At 40.9% G+C, this 24,758-nt stretch overlaps 1 protein-coding gene across 3 annotated transcripts; it reads right to left on the reverse strand.

Annotated features, from left to right (window-relative positions):
* Positions 1-1,215: 1,215 nt before the first annotated feature.
* palm1b (paralemmin 1b) lies at positions 1,216-24,758 on the reverse strand. 3 transcript variants are annotated; one of them, XM_041061221.1, is made up of 6 exons: positions 24,358-24,758; positions 12,070-12,112; positions 10,913-10,993; positions 6,234-6,349; positions 5,533-5,603; positions 1,216-5,283 (listed from the first exon to the last, which is right to left on the reverse strand). In XM_041061221.1, exons 2-6 carry the CDS (start codon positions 12,109-12,111, stop codon positions 4,904-4,906), a joined length of 690 nt encoding a protein of 229 aa, XP_040917155.1. In that variant the 5' UTR covers position 12,112; positions 24,358-24,758; the 3' UTR covers positions 1,216-4,903. The 3 variants fall into 3 exon arrangements, with proteins under 3 accessions (XP_040917155.1, XP_040917154.1, XP_040917156.1); XM_041061220.1 differs by lacking the exon at positions 24,358-24,758 and adding an exon at positions 19,470-19,659; XM_041061222.1 differs by lacking the exon at positions 24,358-24,758 and adding an exon at positions 17,540-17,663.

Genomic DNA, 24,758 nt, shown 5'->3' on the forward strand with positions numbered 1-24,758 from the left:
TGTCTCGTGATGTGGAACAGTTCTTCTATTAAATGGTACAATCTGTCTCATCACAGAGAATGCTCTTACAAACAAAATATGGCACACTCGTTCTGGGCTCAGGAGAATTTTCAAATTGCTATTTATCATAGGCAGTGCTGCTGCAGCACAAAGCAATTTAATAATAGCTGCTGTATTGAATAGTGCATACCTGACCTCCCTGTGATGAATGCCCTTTTTCAATGCCTCTCCTTCTTTGTCTCCCCAATTCACCCTCTTTCTCTGACACACACTCCTTGCAATATATTTGACAAAAGAGTAACAAGATTCATTTACAAAACAGTAGACGTATGCCCTCCAGTGGCATGTCCTGGGAAGTGCACCTTGCAAAAATGCTCAAGCCATCTGATACCTCCAGTTTGGAACCTGAAATCCCATATGTGCTCAATATACTACTGTTTGGACTGTTCCCTGGATCTTCCCCGTTTCATGTTTTAATCAGGTCTTTTTTTCAAATCCCACCTTTTTCCTTGCTATTCTACTTTATTCCCTCTGAGGGGTTATTCAATAGTACATCAATTTCTTCCTCTTTTTACTGGCCAGTTTTCTTAGTCTTATAAAAATGGATGGTTTATTTTCGTGTAATTGTGTGTACATCTCCCAGAAGGGTGTCCTCTACCCATCTGTGTCTCCATCAGCTTAGATGCCAAAACCACACACATCATTAACCATGGCTTATGTGTACTGTTCTATCTACAGTGTGCATACATTTGGTTAATTACATACACACTTATTTGACTTGCTGTAAACAAACAGTAATTTTATTCAAGATTAAACATTTAGACGACCACAGAATAGATGAACAGGCATTGGTCTAACACAAGGTTGCTTTTTCTGCTGCTGCTGTCCCAGAGACCCACTATTAAGCAAAGCTTTAGCTAAACAAATGTACATGTTTTTAATGTATACAGAAAGTATTCAGACCCCATTCACCTTTTTCATTTTGTTTGTTGCCTTATGCTAAAAATGTTTAAATTCATTTTTTCGTCATCCATCTTCACTCACTACCCCCCCCCCCCATAACAAAGCAAAATTTAATTTTATTCTGGCCATCTACTCAGTAGTTTGTTGAAACACCTTTAGCAGCGGTATGACACGACAAGCTTCACACACCTGGATTTGGGGATTTTCTGCGATTCTTCTCTGCACATCCTCTCAAGCTTTGTCAGGTTGGATGGGGATTGTCGGTGGACAACCACTTTCAGGTCTCTCTTGAGGTGTTTGATTGGGTTCAAGTCAAGACTGGCTGGGCCACGCAAGGACCTTCAGAGAGTTGTCCCTAGGTCAATTATGCATTGTCTTGACTGAGTGGACTAGGTTTTCATCAAGGATATCTCTATACTTTGCTCTATTCAGCTGTCCCTCAACCCTGACCAGTCCCCCTGTCCCTGCTGCTGAAAAACACCCCAACAGCATGATGCTGCCACCACCATGCCTCACTGTTGGGATGGTATTGGCGCCTTGTTTCCTTCAGATTGATGCTGAGAATTGATTCCAAACAGTTCAATACCGGTTTCATCAGACCCAGAATCACAATCACATATCCAGGGAAGACACATGTACACAATCCTATCTCAGAGCTCTGCCAGCAGTTCCTACAACCACATGGCTGTGATATGCGTTGTATAGGTCTGGGTGTGTGCTTTTCCAAATCATGTCCAGTCAGTTGAATTTACAATAGGTGGACTCCAATCAAGGTATAGAAACATCTCAAAGATGATCAAGAGAAAGGGAGGCGCCTGAGCTAAATTTCAAGTTTAATTACAAAGGGTGTGAATACTTCTGTCAATGTGATATTTCAGTTTTCATTTTTAATAAATTTGCAAATATTTCTGAAATTCTGTTTTTGCTTTGTCATTAAGGGGTAGTCATTGTACACTTATGAAGGAATAAATGAATTTAAATGATTTTAGAGTAAGGCTGGAGCTTAACAAAATGTGTAAAAAGTAAAGGGGTCTGAATACTTGCACTATACATATGTATAGTGCACTATACATATGTATGTATGCATATTTCTGTAGATATATACACATATACATATGTATATACTGTATATACTGTATATATATATTTAGACTGTAAGGCAGTCTCATGCAAAACGTTTGTATCCCCCAAATTGTTGAAAAAACATTTCATGTAGGTTAGCTTTTGATAAGTTTCTTGTAGGTGTGGAATAAAATATTCTGTCAGTTTAGTGAAATTAAACAATTTTAAAAAGTTAAAATAGGGCACAGGATACAAACATTTTTTGAAGACACCAACAGTAGTCTGCATTTTACACCTACCATCTGAGCTGCGCTTATTTATAGTAATTGAGTGAAAAATTAGTGTTATATTTTCCTATACACGTGTAGTGACCCTCCAGAGAAGAAGGCAGTGTTTCCAGTGGGCCATCATGACCAGGAGCAGAGCAAGAAAAAGCCCGGTCTAAAAATGGCGGCAGACAGACAAGTCCAACCAACTGAACCTGACAAAGGCACCAACAATACACAGGTTTTTTAAAAAAATACACACATCAAATACAATATACTGCCTTGCAAAGAGGCCATAGGAAAGAAAAAAAAAACATGAGAGTCAATATAAGAAATAAAGAAAATTGCAAGTTGTACAATTACAGTGGAACTGTACACATGGAGAGCATAGACTATGTTTCATCTGTCCACGCCTGTTTGCCTCCCTTTGGAATGTTAGAAGGGATCATTTCTCTGGTGGTAAATGTAGGCAGGACTTGAGAAAATGCATCTGGCACTGAAGGTTGCAAAAGACTCTTACTTAACAAATGTATGCAGGAGGCTGTAGATTCCCACAATCCCCCTCACCAGCCATTTGAGTAAAACAGAGGGAATGAGCTGAACAGTAGTTGGTGGATGGAGAGTATTACACGAGACTCAGGATTTAGCACCAACTTCAGAGGTTTTTTTGAACTGCGTGTCTCCGAACAGAGAAGGTGGAGCCATGGATGTTTGATGATGAGGATGAGACAGTGTGATAATGAGATAATGGTGATGGTGTGTAGATAAATCAGAGACATGGATGAGCCTGAGGGGAGTGGAAGAAGTGGTGGCACTGACCCAGACCATCCATGACCTCTACTGTCTGCCAGACAAATGAGGAGACTAGGACTGAAAAACTAGTGAAATGTATTTCACATGTCTTTCCAGGCTTTGAATTGCTATAGTGTTTATGCACGATTTATCTTGCTAGCAACCTGCACAGTTTAAAATTGTTAGACTATTTATCCTTACAGAATATGGACTATTGCTAACACAATAATTACTAAAAAGCTTGGATACCTGGGAACAACTAAATTCTTTATATAGTCTTCTTAGGCTGAAAGGATTTAAGGTCACCAGGGATTAGTATTTTTTGTGTAAAAAGTCTATTCAAATGTCCCAAATATTTCTTCTTTTTCTGTAAATCTATTCAAGTGCTACTGGGGCCAGGTCTACAGACAAAACGTCAGGGGTTAAACTGGGAGCAAGCAGGACAGAAACCAGCAGCCGACCAACACACAGTGAAATTACAGAATCATCAGATTTTATTTGGTTCATAAAGAGACAATAATCTTTTTTTTTTTATGGTGAGCTGAGCAAGCCCGTCTCTTCTTATTACGGCAGAACATATCCCAATTTAACCCCTGGACTTACATTCATGTGAACGTGATAGCATATAATAAAGACCTAACAAGTGACAAGACAGTCAAAAATGTTGCAAGGCTTCATGCAGTGCTACCTCATAAGATTTACATTGATTCTACTGTTGAGAGAGCAAAATTATTTAAGCATTTCTAATCATTGCGCAATGGTTTGTTGTGACTCTATTGATCATAAAGTGAGTGTGTCCATCTTATTTAAAAAATACAAAAGCTGTGATCTTCATGTACATGTGACACATACAGCATCTATGAGAAGCTAATACAGTTTGCAACATGGCCAGTGTTTTAATTTGCCTCTTATCTCCGTGCTGTAGATTTCTTTTAAAACTTAACTGCATATCTCTAACACTGCCAATTACATTTACTGTTACTGATAGAAAGACTTGTGTGACTAAAGATATGAGCACATGTGAGTCTAAGAAAGCACAGACACTTGTAATGATTGTAATGCAAATCTGGTAGTGCTTACAAGCTTACATGCAGTTAATGGTTGGAGATGATATAGAGAACCAAAAACAATAAATACATTGTATAAAACATAATTTCATATCAATATATTAAAATACTATTTAAAATAATATCTTAGACAATATTGTAATATGAAATTGACTGATAAATAGTTGGTTGGCCTACACAGAGAAATATATATATTTAAGTATCTGTGTCCTTCATAGTTTGCTGTTTTGACTTAAATGATTTAAAGTTTCCAGATTTTTCCCCAGTGGGCAGCAGTACAATCCAGAGAGCTAATACATTTTCTTTTTTTCCAACAATAATAACAATGAACTTACAGTACACAGTCCCATAATAAAGATATACATACTGAATACAATATAAATGTCAAGACAGAAAAATAGAAAAATATCAATAGAAATCAAAAGTCAAATACATATCAGAGAAAGTATACAGAGTAAAATGTACTTATGAGTCTTTGTGGTTCTTGTTGTTGTAGCTGGAGCTTGTATTGGCTCTCATTGTTGGTATATTGGCCGTGTATTTCGGTTTTTGTTTTTTTTCCAGTCCTGACACAAACACACACACACACACACACACACACCTACACACACGCACACACTCACACACACACAGAAACAAAGTTACATACATCTGCGAATACAGACACATGCAATGGCACACGTCTGCACAGGTGCAGATGTGTACTCATCCACACACACATCCACACTGACACACAGCTTACACACACACAGCTCACATGACCGTGCAGCATTTGCAGGTCTGTTTCTTCTCCTTTTCCTTCTCTGCCTCCTCCCCACCTCCGTTGGCCTTTTCTTTCTCTGCCATGCTACCGTTGGGTGGAGCCTGCTCTTCTGTGGCCGCCTCTCCTCCCGCCTTCCCTTCCCCATCCTCAATCACAACAAACTCAGCCTTAACGTTGCCGTCTACCCCTTCCATTCCCAGGGCTGTGCGGGTCTCCTGCTCCTCTTCAACGGTTTTGTAGCCCATGAACACCAGGGTGACGGGGTTGTCTGCGCTAGCTTGGTCAGGACTGGGACCCAGCAGCTTGGCTTCAATCCCTGTCACCTCTCTCTTGGGGGTCTGACCAGAGGTCTGCACTACTCCATTTTCACCTATAGGGAGCACCAGAGTATCATTGAGAGGTTAGGAGAGTGCAGAAGGAAAGAGGGTGGTAAGGGTAAGAGGGGGAGACAAAGAAAGAAAGGAAATATTGTTTTAATGACCTCCGACGGAGAGGAACAGTTTAGTACAGCAAATGAAGAGGGCATTATTAGCTCACTTTCTCTTTTTGACACAGGTGTTCAGGCTGTGTTGCCATGGCTTCCTGTGTGATCATATGTTGCCATGGGTACCAAACTTACCTCCATTTTCTTTGGCCACACCCTTATTGGCTGGTACGCCTGTCTCCAGTTCTTCAATCTCTTGCTCCAGCCTGGCTCAGGAACACAAAAAAAATTAATTATTAAGTAATTAATAATTGTTTATAATGTGATTATAATGCACCAGAGTATCGTTGAGTATAAAAATTTATACTTTGAGTATAAAAATTAAACTGACTAACTGTTCATATGCTTTCCTTTTTCTGCTTGAATTTGGCACACAGACATACACACTTAATTGGAAAAAATTACAATTACTGGTGGTTATAGTATCTGGTTGACATTGCATTTCTTGAGATTTGTCTCAGTTTGGAAACTCCAATTGGATTAAATCAACACAAAACCTTCACTTGACATCAAAAGCATCATCAGCCCTGTTTGCTGACCATGGCTGCAGTTTGAAACATGTCTGCAGACATCAACCACCACTGTCGCTAATGTTGTCTGGGGGCATAATTGATATTGATGTGGCACGAAGAATGAGAGGATACGCTTTTATTCTTCCTGCTGTTTACTGTTTTTCATTAGTATTGGAAAAAATGCAACAATAGAGAGCAAAAGTCCACACGCCTACATGTTTACCATAACAACCGCACATATTTAACTGGTTCACTTGCAGATAGAATAATGCACTGGACAGTCTGTTTCAAAGACAGGACATGCAGAGATTTTAAGATGCTGACCTGAGGATGACCTGCTCCAGAAGTTTGGTCTTCACCTCGTCCTCCTGCAGACGCTTCTGAGTCTCCTCCTCCGCTGGAGCTCCATCTAACAACCAGCGCTCCCTCAGTGCCTTCGACTGCAAGTGGACACAACAAATATGGACATGTTGTTGCTTAGGATGAACATGGGAGAGTGTGATTAGATGATTTGTTTCACTTTTTCAAATAAACATTAGTAATAATGGTTAAAAGAAAAAACGCATTTTTACTGCAACTGCTTTTCAAATCTCCATATAAGTGTGTATGTGTGCTATAATGAAAGGCTCTAATCGAGGGTCTTTCATCAGGAGCAGCTGATTGATTCATTAGCAGAACTTCAATCTCCCAAAATGCTGCACGTTATCACCCTTTTTCTCTTGGACATCAGTGTAATTTCTTTCTGAGGAGATTAGTGCCACTTTCACTGAGAGAGAACGACAAGCCCTTTAGCTAATCTACAACAAAAATCTACCAGGGAACGCGTCCACCACTTCTCTGCTGACTGCTGCCACTCAGTGATTCTGTCACACACTTCAGCTGCTGCCAACTTGTTGTTGCCAAGTGGACTATGGCACCCAGCCAGAGCATCAAGGCTTCGGGCACTGAACAGAAAAATCCAAACTAAGATATAATTCTCCTATTATACTCAATTGAGCATGCAATGGGCAATTTAGATTAGTCACTGAAAGATAAAAAGAAAATAGTTCTAATCTTACACCACATCAAACATTTCCTGGAGCTTGACGATGATTACAAGAATATCTTTACCAACAAGTTCCAAGCACAAACTGAAACTTAATTACTGTGTTAAGATAAAGCTGATTCTAGGACAAGATAACACACAAATACTAATTGAAATAAACAGCAACAAGCGAATAAAATGAACATCTTTTCTTTTATTAGCATTATTCACTTTGCTATCCTCTACCTTCACCTTCTTTATCTCTTTTTTCAATGTTTATTTTATCTACCAATTTCCAGTATCCTTATCTTGACTCCCCATTCACATTCCCTCTTGTAGATAGCTAATATCAAAGCAAATACTTGGCATGCTTTGAGGTAAATATAACAGTGTGTCCTACTCGCAGCTGTTGGACCATGGAGTGAAGGACAACCTTGCCTGGCCATATGGAAAAGTGCAAGAAAAAGCTCTTGTTTTCAGGAGTTGGACTGAAAATCTGGACCTGCGCTTGATGTGAATTCCTCTCCAGTGATGCAACAAGAAATTCTACAAAAAAAAAACGCCCCTTATTTTTTTTCTTCACCGACTCGACCCCCACCCTTTCCTCTCTCTTGCGTGCATCTCTATCCATCATGAAGTTCATGAACTTCTATTAGGTTGTAAATGTCATGGTTTATCTCCCTAAATTTCTATCTGTGTTTATCTGTTTCTGTCTGTTTAAGCGCCTGTTGTTCTGTTTTAACTCTTACTTTCACCATTGAGTAATTCAGCTCCAGACACCCAGCTGCACAGAGCTTTATAGCACACACTCACATGCTGTAATTCAACACTCTTCATACCCCAGCCCTGCATGGTCTCTTGGGCACTAAATCTAACCCTACTTCCCTCTCTCTCTCTCTTTCTCACTCTCTTTTAATCTTGCTCGCTCTCTTGCCACACCTTACTACCATGATGCTTGACATCTCTAATGTACTCACTTATGCATAAGCAAACATGCACATGCACACGCACACACACACACACACACACCCCAGACTGCACGGATAGTCATAAAGCTGTAGCGCTGAAGCTACGTCTCTCTCCATTGTTCTTTGGGGTAAAAGCTGCTAACGTAGCAGACAAAGGGCGGAACTGTGGCGCACACACACACACACGCACACACACATACACAACACACCCAAATCCATTGAACAGCTGTAGGGAGAACAGCTTCATTTCAAAGTAGCAGTCCAAAAAAAAACCTAGTTTCTTCAAAATAAAGTTCATCCAATCCAGTCTTATTATTTTGTCAACCATACCACTTAAACATTGTTTTAAAAGTTTTTTGCTTTTGAAGGACTGGTTAAACAAATATGCTAGTCTGCTTTCTTGCCATGAGTTAGATACCACTTCCATGTCTGTATGGTCAATATTAAGCTACAGCCAGGAGATGTGTTTAGAACAAACACTGGAAAAATTCGGAAACAGCTAGTCTAGTTGTCTGAGGAGAAGGTAAGCCACAACCTGTTGTTTTTACACTTCGGACAAACAAGATATGTTAAGAAGTGAGGTCAAACTATTCCTTCAGTAATTTTGTAAAAGCATGTCAATGGTAAGTACCGTCATTTTGTTTTGGAACATTACTCTTCATATGCTCCCCTTTAAACAGTGTGTTTCCCATATCCAGATAACATGTTGACATTCAGAGGTTTTAATTAAAGGGATTGCTGACTGCTACTTGCATAATCATATCTGCCATGGCTTGCTAATTAAAAACAGAACTCCTATTAATGTCAGTTCACCATCTTGTCTGCATTGTGAGTATGAGTCCGTGTGCATGTTTATGTGTGATCCTGCATTAGTGTGATTTAACGGTAGGGCAGGTACACTGTTATAAAAATGTGGTGTGTAAACTGAGACATTTATTGGGTTTTCCACATGAACGCCGCCTCTGGAAAAGGAATATTTGCTGTGGTTTGCACAAAGAGCCTTCTAATGCTCCTGTACAGCGTGATTTCACTTCCCCTCTGTGTGTCCATGTGTGAGTGTGTGTGTGTGTGCGTGTGCGTGTGTGAGACGAAAGCGGGGTGCGGTGGGTGTAAGAGCTGTTTCCTGTTGGTGGGAGTGGGACAAAAATCTGTTTCCTCTGCCAAAGCCCTCCGCATTGTCTGAGGCTTCTGTGTTCTTTCATGAAGCAACACACACAAAAACCATCTCGCACACACACACACACACACACAAACATACAGATACAAATTTACAAAGGTTTGCTCTGAAAATAGAACAAGTGGGAGCACGCAAGGGCAATTGCACAGGTCACAAGCACTTTTGCCACAAACGCACACATATCTGTGCAGGCGCATACTCCCCACAACCTTTGCTCTTGCTGAACTGTCTGGGGCTGAAATAGCTTTGATAGTGCTGACACATAAGCTGACAAAAGCCTTGGCTCCGATATAATGAGTGTGTGCCCACATGCATGCAGGTTTGAATGTGTGTTTGTTTTAGGGAGTGTGTGTGTGTGTGTGTGTGTGTGTATAAACAGCATGTGGAGGGGCTGCCGGTGTTATCTGCTGTCCATTCTGAACATTCCGTGACAGCAGCAGTTAGGGAGTATCTCACTATGTTGGTCTGATAATTTCGAAAAGAACCGCTGAGTTTGATGTTGTTGCGTGGGTGTCGAACACTGCTCACACGTAGAGGGATGATTCCCGAAAACACAAGTCTAACCATCATTTTTTTTTCAAGTGTGGGTAAGGTTTAGGGAGAGACTAGAAGTGGTTCAGGTTACATTGTGCAATAATTTTATTCATAAATTCATTAATCTTATCAGTGTAATGGCCAAAGTAGAGATAAAATAAAGCTGATTTGAAAAACAGGTTAAATACGGTGCTGGGAGCGAATATGCAGGTTCACTCAATGCACTTGCGGTCTGTCGGCTGACACCAGATGGTGGAATTTGTGACTCAAGGTGAGGGTGGAAAAGAAAACACAAGCTAAGCCTCTAGTGAAATTATATCTAAGATGATTTGAACTGACCCTCGTCCTTTTATTTTTTTTACAGAAACACAGGGAAAAAAAGACAAGAGGACAGTACAGTGCGTTCGTCCCTAAAGCAATAGGATAGACAGATGTTTCAAGCAGCAGATGAGGAGTATGGATGAGGAGATGAAGGTATGCTAAGCTGTTCTAATAAGGACTGATTGCTTTTAAACTAAAGTCTTTTCCCATCCATCCATCAGGCTCATATGGCATCACACACATCACAGTGAGTGTGTAAAACAGGTACCGCCACGGGAAAACTGGGAAATCAGCCAATATAAAACATGTTAATCTTCCTTCCCCATTTACCTGAAAGGTGCTAAGAACATTTACTGTCCAGTTGTCTTTATCGTTCCTCACAGATTCGGTGTGTACAGCCATGATGACTATAGTGCAGACACTCTAATTACCTGGAACTCATTCATACTGATGTCAGCATCTGCCTACCTACCGTGGAAATAACAGGTAAACTGGAAACATGTGTTCATCGACCACAACTAAGCACCTAAAGGTAATAAGCAAAAGAAGGTGTTGGTGTATTAGAGGGCAGGAAGTAAGACTACGCAAACATGTGGAGAGATTCAGATTGTGTGTTGTGCAGATTGTGGCAATTAAAGCTCAAGACAGGTAAACTTTTTGGTCTTGAACCTGTAATATTCACCATGAGAACGCGCCACAGGTGTATTTTTGATCTTTGTGCTCTATTGCCTGTTTAAATTGCAAAGTACAGTAAAGTTGCATTAAAGAAGAGCATCACAACCGCACTCACTTTCTCATGATTGACCAACTCACTGTCTCCTAAACAGCAGCAAGCAAGCACTCCACATGTTTGTGGACAACACTATTTTTGTGTCTTCTTTTAAAACATGACATAATTACAGCTAAAGCATTCTCACGAGTACAGTAGAACAAATAGGGCATGTGCAAAATGTGTGTGCACGTGGGAGTATGTGTGTACCTTGAGATGTTGGAGTTGCCGTCGGTCATCATCCAGCTGCCTCCTCTTGTTTTCAATCTCTGTCTGCTTCTTCCTTTTCTCCTGTTACCACACAGACACATTATAATTACTCTGCATTCATCTCACAATCAAAGCACAACACAACAATAGCAAGAACATAATTATTCCACAGCTTTCTTCCCCACGCTGTCATTAATGAGACTGGGTACCAAAGTTATGCATGAATTAAAACTGAAACTCAGGTATTTCACTGGCCCTAAACATATTAAACAGTGCCCAGGCATAGTCTTTAATGGTAGAGCTGATGATTCAATAGCAATCTCTAATGACTGTGAATGAAACAATAAGAAAGGATTAGATAGCAGCTGATGTATAGTTCAGTATGTTCTGTATATTCATAGGCACAAATTGTTCAATTCAAATACCGATTCAGGAAAATGTTTGACCTGTTGATGAGAAATACAACTGACTGATACTTTTTGTTGCTCATGTAACGTATAACTTCTATGCAGCAACACTGTGATTAAACAAGCCAATTAACACACAACTACACAAAGCAACTCTTACAGAGTCTTGTCCAATTGAGAGATACTTGAAAGATTCTATATTTCTGGATGCCCAAATAAAGTTTTGAGTGGCCATGCAATGATTTTGAGTTATTTGGTAGCGAAACCACTATAAAAAAATTAATTCCAATGTGTTTTAGTCACTATGGCTGACACAGGTTGTAAATGTTTGGCAACAAAAAAAAAAATCAGTTTCTAATCTGAACTATCACAATGTAGGATGTAATTATACTCAACAGAAACCAAGACATTGTTTCAGAAAAGTCAGAAAAAGGAGATAAATCCGACTGAAAGTATGAAAGGCCAACAGAGACAGAGCAAAGGGAAGAGAGACGGCGAGAGACACAAGGACAGACAGAAAAAGGCATTGAGTTGTAGCTACTGCATTAGCTCTCGATGTCCTCTAATGGGTGAGGGAGATGGGATCTAAAAGGTTGAGTCATTAAGACTTGCAGTCAGATCCTGACAAGCAGCAATGATTTGTTGTTTCTGCAGCCAACAGTGTGCCCTGATGTGCACTCTGTATGTGCGTATAAGAGTTTGTGTGAAAGAGAAAGGGAGAGACAGACTGTGTATGTAGAAATAACTTACAGCGATGGCCTGGAGTCTCTCCTCTTGTGACACCTCAGCCATCCTGATAGAGAGAGACAGATTGAGAGGGAGGGAGGGAGGGATGGAGAGAGGGAGAGAGATTTACAATCACAGATGACCACCATCAACAGACATTACACAAAGTGACAAACAACTTTCCTTAACCGTAGCATTCATTCGCCGGTCGTTTACCTTCCAACAACTTCCCAGTTACCAAGGTTAAATATCTGTCTGTTTGCACTAAATCAGTGTTTCTTTCCTGCCAGGAAGCGTCACTGAAGGCATGCTAATGTACTAGCAGGGCACTGCTGGAGATTCCTGCTCTAATAGGTTCCAGACCAGAGCTCCAGGATGGAGGATGGACGGAAGCAGAGCTGAAGCCAGAGGCTGAAGGACTGCGACTGTTGCTCGTCTGAGACGGGACAAAGCTATCACCATATCATGCTCCCAAAAACAGCCACATATCTCACATCAAGTTTCACTTTCTTTTCTGTAGGTAACTGATATTATCTGGTCTGACCAGAACCAAACCAATTTTAAGTGATTAATCAATTACTTGAGGAAAGAAAAACAAACAAAAACAGATGAATTGATAATGAATATTGTTGCCATCCTAATTACAATATCAAAAATTTACATTTAAGAAAAATGAATGCCAAAGGGTTACATTCTCTAACTTTGAATTTATGTAGAAGGAAGTTCATTAGCTGTGAAACCACATTATGTATGAGAGAGAGGTGTGAAACTGTCACCTGATAGATTGAGTGCAACAAGTGAAATCACGTAAACATACAAAATTTTTAAGGGTCATGTGTCCCTATTGTTACATAGAAGTTTTACATAGATTTAGTAATTTGGATGTTATAGTATGTAATTACTTCCACATAAATGCAGTAATTTGGTGTCAAACTCTCAAATATTCAAGTCCAAGGAAGAGGAGGACCTCTCTAACTCTGACTGAAGTCTGAGACTGAACAAGATTGCTTGCTGTGCAGCTCATAACACTATTTTGTGTCTGTAAAAACATACTACAGCGTTCCTTTTCCAGCCCAAACCAAAACCATATAAGGCCAGTATAAGGCTCCCGTTTCAAAAGTGCATCCCATATGTGTTGTATCATAACACATATGGGAATCTCTTTTCTCTGCACTGCTCCAAACCAAACTCTTACGAAAGTGTTATGACAAAACATCTCTACATCACTCTCCGCCCACCCCTCCCCAATGCCAGTAAAATGTGTTAAACTTGTTTGGTAGTGTCAGTCCTTCTGATGAATGGCCAGGACCCCCACTGCCACCATTTGAATTTCCTTGCATCATTTCCCAACCAAATACTCACAAAGCTTGGATTGTGAGACAAAAAAACAAAAAACAAAAAAACAACTCAGCATTTCAATAGACCCTTCTATCTCTCCTTCGCTGTAGGGTTGGTCTGATTGCTAAACTTTCTATTTGCCACACAAAGGCATGCAGTGCAACAACGCTGGCCCCTCTGAAGAAGTATATATTTTCTTTCATGCTTGTTCGTCCACTGCCCAATCAATAAAGCTGTAGGGCTTACAAGAAACCTCAGGGTTGTATTATATTAGGCCATTCTGTAACTAATGCAGTCTTTTCTGCATATGCGCACACATACATGCACACACCCCACTGCTCTCTGCTGCCCCACCAAACCACATCACCATCACATGGAGACCCTTAAGAGAAAAAGTTAAACCACAATCATCTGATCAACCCACCCAGTACACACATAAACACACACACACACACATACTGTCTAGACACATTCTTTCTAATTTTTGCCTTTCCCACCGATCCAGCAGGAAGAATGAGAAGACATCTGGAGATGCACTAGAAACCAGAATAATCAAAAATAAAACTTTATTGACTAATAACAACCAATAACCAAATAAGGCTCCCATTTCAAAAGTACATTATGTTGTGAACACGTTATTTCAGATCCTGTTTGTGTTTTTGTTGTGGGCTGACAGTGTTTTATTGCCTACTTTCTCTCTAAATCTCCTTCCCTTCCCAGCCCTCAGGTTACGGTGGAAGCAGGGCAGTTAGCGGGCTGTGCATCTGGGAACTCATCTGGATCAGTTCATCAGGCCTGGAAGCACCGGCTGATCTCTGTTTTTATTAAATGACTGACAATCCTGACCTGGGAAAGGTCACCTGAGCATGAGCAGAGACGAAGCAGCACTTACCCACAGGTAACAGGAGACTGGATGGAACAAGTTACATGTAATTCTATTAATGCCAATTGCCTCTGTTGGATAGATCAGATGTGAAAACAGCTTCATCATTTGTGAAAGACATTGAACTCCCTGAATAATCCAGCAAACACTCTACACCTGAGCTCACTCACTCTACAGTATATTGGAAATGGTTTAGACACAAAACTTCCCATTATACTAAGTGGAATGTTATAAGCACATCTGATACAGAATAAATGTGTCACAAGATGCTCATCTGACCGGAAAATTCTGAGCTTAAGAGCAAATTTTTAATCGCACAATGAAATAATTTGTATTTTTCTGAACATGAATTCTATGTCAACTTAACAAAGAATATATAGCTTACGTGACATATAATTTTCGGGTCAGTGAGTAAATATATTCTATTTGAAATATTTTGGTTTCTTTTTCTTTTCTTCTTTCTTTTTGCTTCCTTTCTTTCATTCATAATTTTAATATGTAAGTTTAGATTTGAGGTTTCATATTGTTCATGCTAACAGCTATTGTTGAATGTTGTGTGTGAGTTGTGACCACAACTACCCAGTTCATGCCAAACAGTAGGAGTCCTTGTCCTACTATTCAAGTCTGAATTCTAATGCTAGCTCTGCTTCTCTAACCTCTAGGCTACTGCTGTGATGAATTTTTAAAATGTATTGAAAAAAATGTGTCCACCTTATTAGAACATTATGGCCCTTTGTCCTGCTGCCTCTCCCATAGATTATGGGAGAGGCATCTTTGCAGCACAGTTAGTAATCACATTTATGACCGAGAAAGGAAGGCATCCAGGGAGACAGGCAGTCACTCACAGACAGGCCAGCAGAGACATACTAGGACAGATAAATATAATAGATCAACAAGATCAGCAAGACAGGACTGAGAGAGGAAGTGGTGTTAGCTGGCAGACTTACAGACAAACAACACGCTAAAACTAAGGACGTTTGACAATATGTCAAGGCAGGTGTACGACAGAAGCAGTCAGGGAAACGAACTAATGACCAGCCCTATTCCCTGTTGAGTGCACTGCTCCTGTAGCATTTCCAGGAACGCATTAACTGCCTGCATAGAGCACCAGCATCCTCTTCTAATAGCATTGTGCTCATGGTCCTCTGGCACCAGCAGTCACTTTACACTCTCTATCTGCACTGAAATGCCCTAAAAGTGATTACCTTAATGCCTATAGAGCTAAATGAACAATAATCCTGCTGAGCATCTTTGTTTAGGGATATCATGTTGGCTTAAAGCCCAACCTGGATTTAAAACCCTCCTTTCCAAGGTGAGAAGAAATGGTTTTCCTTCCACTGAATTGGCAGGATGCACCAAACCCAGAATTAGATGCAGCCCTTGCTGATTTTGGTTAATCATAGCATCACACTTACACCTCTCATTGTTCAAAATTATTGTCCTTGCTGTGACAAAAACAGCTTTTTTAAGAAACATTTTAAAGCTGTTTTCCGTAAAGGAACCAAGTTTGTTACAGCCAATTGCACTAATATGTTCTGAAAAGCCAGTTAAGAAACATCGCATTCATTATTTACGCTGCACAGTCTGGGAGTACAAAGGTCAGCAAGTACATGTTGTACTGATCTGTACATGAAACTAGTCACACTGTGTGACTCCAGAACAGCCATGGGCCGACCGTCAATGTGTCTATCTGTCGGCAGTAGTGGCAGATTAAACCAGGTCTCATCACTACTAATCTAGGATTATCTTAAACAAACACCACAACAACCTGAAATTGGACACTGCAACATTGTGATTCTGATCCTTCCTCCCACGCTCACACATACTCAACGACACAGATTTATTAATTTTTTTAAAAAGCTTATTTTAAAGCATCTGTGCTTCATTAGATAGTAAACACTTCAATGCACAATGCCTGAACTGATCCTACACTTGCAATGCTACAACCATATGGGATGTCCCCTGGCTTGATGAAAAAGATAGACATAAAAAAGGAAGAGAAATATATGAATTTTCATAGGGAGAGCTATTAAGCTAAAAAGAGTTTTTACAGAATAAGCCTTTTGATATTCCATATTTTTCTTCTTGTCAACAAATCCGATTAAAAGACCAAAATTAGCAATGAATTGCTCTTACTAACAAATATCGTCTGTATGACCAAAGCCTGACATACTTTATCCTCTGAGTTATAGACCTTCAATTTATCTAAAACACTGTTACAAACACATCAGTGAGCCACAGTGTCGCACTGGGTGACATGTTCTGTTATTGCGATAAGAACGGGCACTGTGGTTTATTTTCTTTGAATCAGTCCCATATACAACAACCTGCCCTTTTAAGAACACCAAATTGGCCGCTGAAAATAGTCCCCGTCAAATATACTATTTACTCCTGTTTGAGCTACATTTGCTAAACTACAGTGGCCACCTGTTTAGAAGATTATTTAGGCTCGTTTAAAAAAGAAGGTATGTAATGGTGACCTTGTTTTTCCGATTCATTAGGAAAGAGTGAGCCTGGTGCTGAGAGTCACAGACAGACTGGGGGACGTCGTAAAGACTTGAGAGGCAAACCAACACACTGTTGGTTTTGTTCTTTTTATGGGATTTGTGGACTATAACAAAAATACCAAATATTACCAGTCTTATCCTTAAAACTAAAAGATTACTGTATTTTAAATTGATCTAAATACTGAAGGAGAACCCTAATCTGAAGTGTCTGTGCACCACACACTCTATATAGAGTGCTTGTTGCCAATTAGAGACATTCTTGTTTACCAATCAGAAACCAGAGGGGCAATCAGCTTGAGTGAGCGGTTTGTTATCAAGCCAAAGAAGTGGAGGAGACAAGCAGCCAAACAGAAGAAGTGAAAGACGCTGACGAGATTCATGTTATCCATGCTCTCCCTAATGCTTTCCCTATCTATATTATCCATGCTCTCCCTAATGGCTTGTGGCAGCTGCACTTCACAGAAAACTTAAAACAAATTAACTTGAAAACAGCCTCTAATGGTTCCAGTTATACAGTGCTGGAACGCACATTCAAATAACCCAATAACTGCCTTCTGAAAACGAAACGCGCTCACTCAGGTGTTAATTTAGAACAGCAAGAGCCTTTTAACTGATATTGTGCAGCAATAATGAAACTCTCCAGCACACTCACACAAGCACGCTCACAAAAACGGTCTCCTGAGTAGAAATGAGATGAACTGGAGAGGCAGAAAATAGCTGTCCAGGACAAATTAAATTACTAATTACTATACTTACTATTACTTACTCTTAAAATGTGGAAAGGTCCCTGAAATGAACAAGATAGTCCTTTCTGGCTATTCTTGAATTAAACAGCGTGTACAAACACACACAAAATAACACCGTCTGACACAAGAATGTCTCCTCTTCAGAAAGAATGATGACTATGAAAATGACTCTCGAGCTTACTGACCCCTGCATTACAAAACTGAGAGACTGTGGAAAAGGAAACTAATCCCAAATCCCCTTCACACTCACTGTGTCGGAGTGGCACTTCTTTCTCCTTCTCTCTACTCTGCACTTCCACGGCTTCCTTCCTTCAGGCCAAAAGAGCACAGGGACAACAATACTCCTCCCTGCCTTTCTGCCCCAGCCACACACACATGCACACACACACACACACAGACATACATACTCACATACACTTGTCCCAGACTGGCACGCACACCACGACTCCCCCACCACTGCGCATGCAGCTCTGCATCCTTCTATCTGAGGCACAACACAAATTGTGCCAAACATAAACAGTATGGTGCCAATAAAAACTGGAGGAAGTCCGCTGAGGTCACATGTTAGTATTCCAGGGGTCAGAGGGTAAAAACTCCTTTCCCTGGAGGTCGCCCATAAATAACAGCTCTGTCAGTACAGAAGAGGGTGAAATACTATGTAACATCCGTATCGAGAGGACAAATGTGAAGCCACACACAAACCGAAACACGTGGGGTATGGCGAGGAGGTCAGAGAGGAGGGAGAGTCGGTTCTGACGTCGTACTTGTTCCGCTGTCAAAAAGCCACAACAAGTTAATGAACTGGTATTTAAATGTGTGTTTTTTTTTTAATGTGGGTTAGTAAGCAGAGAAAAACAATTAAAAGCACTCCTGTGATTTTGTATTGCACTTACAAAATCGAGGGACTTGCAACTGACAGAATAAAAGAAGCACAGGCCAAAATATCCTGACATTTACTATGACATTACTGTGGTTCCCAGCATTGGTCAAGCTCCAAAAACACTGCATCATAGACTATCTATAATACTACTAAATATTGTCTATTCATTAGACCCTCCCTGTCTGGTAGATGCCCATGTATCTCAAACTATCTGCCTCACATAGCTTTTGTATGTAACCCTAACACCCGAAAAGTCAGTAGTCTTAAAACCGAAGCTAAGATAACCCTAGTGACATCATTCAAATTATTTTTGGACTTGACAAAGCTTCTCCGGAGCCACAGAACCCATTACACAACTGTTTTCACAGGCTGACTGGTAATGTCCATGACTACTGAACTGATGTGGATTTGTATAATCTTTGCAAAGCCCCTCAAAGACCACTATGCTTTATATTTCTTCAGTGTGAAAAGAGCCTGTTTTACTTTTTGGCAGGGACAGACCCGATTTTTGTAACTTCCTGAAATGGACAAGAAAACAACCACGCCCGCCTTTGCAGGAATTGGCTAGATGTACACAGATATGGGCGGTGGTCCGAGCCATCCGCAAGGCACTACCTTTGAGCAAGCAATAATTGAGACGCAGGTGTTCTGCGTTTTTAAATCACAGTGGCATAGCTGGAGATGTGGCTACCTTTGTACTTCTGATAGGAAAACATCAGTATTTTTAGTATTGTCTACAGCATGTTGATTGATTTCGTGAACCACTGCATTATAATTTCCTTCTTACTATGGTGAGCAGCTTCTTACTGCACCTTCAAGCCTTTTTTAAAGAAGCTCAGAACAAATGTCTTAGTACAACATGTTTATATCTGACCGCAAAAGTGTTTATTTGTGTTTAGTTGTTGTAAACCAGCACACTCAAAGGCAGGGTCAAAAGCTCTCCATCATGGAAAGGGATGAGACACGATTCAGATTCAGACATAGGAACATAACGTTGCATTCATTTATACACACAAACAGTGATGTGAAAAATTATGTAAATAATGAAAAAAGGTTCAAAATTTTCTCACCTCTGCTTGCCTCGCCAACTGCTGCATGAAGTGGGCATGACTGCTGGATTGTCCGTTCCAGAAAGTTACACAAACGATTGTTCTGCCTCCTGTAAGCCTCCTCAAAGACTCTGAGCTGAGAGATCTCCACCCTGTCTTTTCTCTCCTCCCTGGATTCTCCCTCATCGATCTGCCTTGCCCTATGTCTGCATTTCCTCACTTGACCACACTCGACCTTCATGACGTCTGCAACACTAAACCTTTACACCACAAATCTGTTGAGTCGTAGACTTTGCTTGTTAATTTTTACATATCCAGGGAATGCATGCTGAGTCTACAGCTTTTGTGACACTTCCATCGATCCCTGTGTTTTGATTACCGCCGGTGCACTGAGGTCAGAACACAGGTTCAGCTTGTAGACTGTAGACAAACCATGTGCAAAGTGTCTTTGATGTCACTGATAGCTCTGCGTTGGGATGTTTGAGGGTCTGGAGTTTGGTTCACTGTTGGAATCAATAAAATCCAAATTTGGGCAACGGCAGCCTTACCAGATCTACAAAAAGGGTCAATCTCCCCACTAATACTTGCCTGGAGCAACTTGATATTTACAATGTGTCCCTTGTAGGAGTGTTCTTGCATGTCTTAATTTTAATGTTAAGTATGCAATAAAAAATCTTGGGTGAATACCCAAACATCCTGGCCTGGATAATGCATTAGGAATCTATCACCTGATTGCTGGTAGATTACAAAACTGTTGCACAAAAATGCCACAAATTCCTGCTTGTGTCTCTCACTATTAGGCCATAAAAGTGTTTCAAGAAGTTGGGAAAGTTAAACGAGAATGATCAAAGAAGAGGGCAGCGGTTCTAGTGATGAACTTTCACATCAGTCTGCTTTTTTTTTTGAAAGCAATGTAACAGCATTAGCATCAACATGACCTGCTGACATCAATGCTTTTATGTTTACAGACAGACCATTTCCATTGTATATGCCATAGTCTCCTGTGTCCCGGTGTGCTCTCTGCCTCTCTGGTCAATCAGCAAACTCTATAAATCCGGACATAGGAAGCCTATGCACTTGCATTATTGGAGAAGCCTCTCAACATTAACACAGGAACCATTAGGCCAAATAGGTGCCTTCCCTTATGGCAAGATCCCAATCCCCACTTAAGGCTCTCAAGAGGCTCAAGAATTGTTTATGCTAAGTATGTTTGTTCAGCCTCTTGTGGGATTATACAAAATAATATGTTTCATTTACAAGGGGACAAGACCTAATATTAATTCTCTTTCTTCCCCTTAAACCAGATGTTCATGTGTCTAAGTGTGTGTGTGTGTGTGTGTGTGTGTGTGTGTGTGTGTGTGTGTGTGGTGTTAGGTTAAGGTTATCTACAGTGCAAAAAGATGGATGATCCCTCCCTGCAGCTTATCAATAGTGCTTTTGATATCATCTTTGCAACAACACTGATGATCGTCATATGAGTGTGTGGATGTGCGCGTGTTTCGGGAGGGGTGAATATGACCCACACACACACACACACAAATGAACAAACACAAGCTGCTGAGCACACTTCCCTCTAAGATTAAAACGACTTAGTGGCTAAAAATGACAATTTATCTGGAGACAGACTATCTGCTGGGAAGAGAGTGAAAAAACAAATCCTCTCTTGGCTTATCTGTCATGACAAAGCAGTAAGGATGGGGTTTGTAATGAGAGATAGTCTGAAAAAAACAGAAAGAAAAAGTGACTATCCAGGAGGAAAAGAGGAGGCAGAGATTAATAGAAGGAGAAAAAAAAGCATAGAGACAGAAAGGGCAAGGTGGAGTGCATCACATTATCTAATAATATCTCACATCTCAGAGCCCAGATGTTACTCCTTATCACTCTGTATGCTTGCTGAGCAAGCTTTCATTTCCACTTCCTCTTTTACCCTACAATACTACATTTCAGCTCAAAACAGCAGCTCTGCAAGGGCTTCTGTAATGCATGTCATTCATTTTCCACGAGTAGCTTACTGATCTGATTTTATAACCACAGCATAAATGGTTCCTTGATGACAGCAAGGTCGGTGAGGGTAATTAGCAGTATCCATCACTCTGGGGCTACTCGCTTAGGGCAGGATATTAACCCATGAGAGGCCTGCTCTCCTCTGGTAATGACACTGTACCGACCACTTATGCCACAGAAATGCTAGGATACTATGTTCATGCAATTGTGGTGATAACGCTATGTTAAATATTAAAATACTGCTGTCACTTTTAATATAGAGGTTAACCTTTAACCCCCTGGTATTTTCATTAAATCTGCTTTAACTGATTTCTTGGCCACTTATGAGGAACATGTTAGCAAACAGTTGCCCAGAACAAACCTGTGCGTAAATTTGGTGTCTGCACTAACTCCTTGGCAGGAACACCAAAACAATGAGCTGAAAGATACAAAAAAGCTCCTCAGAAATGAGGGGAACTGCAGAGTCGGGTGATAGTTCTTTGCAGATGTGTCACTACGAGTGACTCCTTTCACATACAAGCAGTCACGTGATCTATTGTTAATATAAAAATATTGATTAGAGCCACTTTAATAATAATAATGTGTTGGCTACACACTGGTGTGACCTGACTGATAGTGAAAGTGGGTTGTAGAGATGGATTTGTGCCAAATCAGCCTTTTCACAGGCATATCAGCAACAACACTGTAATGTCACTTGGACGTCCTTTGCCTATTTAAAGTGTGTTTCTCAAGGGCCGTTAGTGACTGTGCTGTTTTTGGTAACAGTTTTATACTTTCACTTCAAAGAGCTGCTCTGTATGAGCGTTTTCTCCCTCTCCTGCTCACTAAGGATTTCGATCAGATCATTCAAAGCTTCATTATTGAAGGGCACTCTTTACAACTAACAACATTCACATTTCACCTCATTTTTCACTGACAGTCCAAGATTAGAAGTGAATGACCTTCCGGTTACCAGCCCATTTCCCCTATCTAAATTGGTGAAAACAGATCCATCCCAGTGCCCAGCCTGCCAGGCCAGGAGACAGTCATCAACACACAGACACAGACACATACACACACTATCCATGTTTTTGTTTCTGGCATACACGCAAAGTCAGACTAAAATGCACTAAGCTGCACAATCGCAAACACAGATAGATACACACACAGTCATAGAAGCACACACACAGAAATGTGGCTGTCCAGACTCATAATGCCGAATGATGATTGGGTGGACAAGACAAGTGCTGTCAGCTCCACTGCGAGTTGCTGACACAACACAGAGCAGCCGACCGGATATAGACCCCTCAGCTCACACACGGCCAGGCTGAGGCCTAGGGTGGACTTAACATACCTCACGCATACAATAAAATGACAGAACAGACAACAAACAGTGGCAGAGATGTGCTACTGATAAGTAAATTCTTCCACCTTTTGTTGCTCTGTTCTATATTTTCTCACTAAATATACAAGTGCAACACTTCACTGATCACCTTATGGTTTAATATTATAATGTGTGTGCTAAGAGCTGTCGTATTGGGTTTTTGGATGTATTTTTATTTATTTTGTATTAGAATAACGCAAGAACAAATTTCCACCTCATAAGTAACTGTTATTGGGGGAAGAGTCGATCACTTATTTTCCCTGCATCTCCAGGAATCAAACAGGTGTCACTCTTGCTATTTTAATGAACAAACCAAAGAGATGTCCTGCCTGTACTTCGAGGACTCACACGAATTCCCTCAGAAATGTAATGGGTGTGTAATGTTTAAAGGCCCTGTGCTATCATCATGCACTTGCTGGTCTTGTCAACAAAGATATTGTCCGTAACAGTGACACTGGTTCACAGGACAGAAACCCAGGAGAGAAACAATGGACACAAGACCAAACAAAAACACACTCTTTGTCCGGCTTTGTCTACTCCTGCTGTGATCAAACATCATTACATCAGCAGAGACCTAAATAGCAATAGCTCCATAATATAAACACAAGTCTACGTGATATTCTAGGAGGATGGAGGAGCCAGACTTGGAGCCAAACCTCGGGCTGTTGGAGATGCACAGTCTCATTCTCTGCTATCCTAAACCCAACTGCCTGGCCCACTGCACAGTGTAAATTCCAGACAGGAGTATGTAATGGCCAAGGTTTATCAGCTCATGCGCGCCATGTTGGAACAGACTGCTCACATCACAACACACCATAGCATACCCTGTTACTCTCCTCTCCTCCACAGCCTGCAACCAGTCAGCATCTCTCACCCATGCAGTGACGACCGCGCACGGCTGGCGCCACTGGAAATTCACCGTCGAGGCAAAAAAAATAAGAAAGACATCCCCAAACACTCTGCTCGCGAAACAGATCGATATTACATGATAGATCATCAAAGGCATTCGCGTAAACATGTCATCCTGATACACCTGTCGTCCTGGCTGCATCGTGGCTTGAAAGTACAGTACAGTAAAGCGGCCCTCTAGGCATGCAATAAAGGATGTTGACATGACATAATAATGCAGCCATTTTTTATTCTCCCTATAGTTCACCTCCAAATCAGCGCCTGACTTTACTGTGTGCTTGTTATTTTTGAATGTGCATTTACGTCCCTTGAAGGATGCTGCGCTTCTCGTGGTAACAGTTGTAACCACACACTGATGCAGCGATCGTCACACAGTGTTTACAGTAAGGCATTTCACTAGCACAGAAAGATACCCTCAATATTTTCTTATTTATTTATTTATTTATTCCCCCCCTATCTCCTTCCCTCTGTCCCGCTCTGTCATCCCTCCAGATCGAATTCAAAGGATGCTGCCGGGCTGGAAGCTTAAATATTGCGCCGCTGCACAACCAGCCTCTGGACAAATCACCAAAAGCAGGTCAGCGACGGGAAAAACACGAGCACAGCCGCTGCACACTACAAATCACGACTTACTCAGTAGCAGATCCCGTTCGCTTCCCGCCGCAGACGTCTTCCCAAACAGGGTGTCTTCTTGTTTATTTCTGAGCGACAATTCAGAATACTCTGTCACCCCTTCCTCTCCTCCTTCACTTCTTCCTCCTCCTCCTCTTCTTCTTCGTCTTCTTCTTCTTCTTCTTCTTCTGACTGGCACCTCGTCTGTTATTGCCGAGGTGATGCCGCGGGCTGCTCGCGCGCACAGCCCAATAATAATAATAATAATAATAATAATAATAATAATAATAACACTAAGACCCCGATGGTTTCCTCTGGAGCGAGAAAGACGCACGACGTAGGTGGCACCGCTCTCGCTGCAAATCTCATGGGCTATGGGGCGTCGTCTGAAGCAGGTTATAGTCTAGTTAGTGTATGGGTGA

Source organism: Toxotes jaculatrix, chromosome 17 (assembly GCF_017976425.1).
Source record: "Toxotes jaculatrix isolate fToxJac2 chromosome 17, fToxJac2.pri, whole genome shotgun sequence".
NCBI classification, from domain to species: Eukaryota; Metazoa; Chordata; class Actinopteri; family Toxotidae; genus Toxotes; species Toxotes jaculatrix.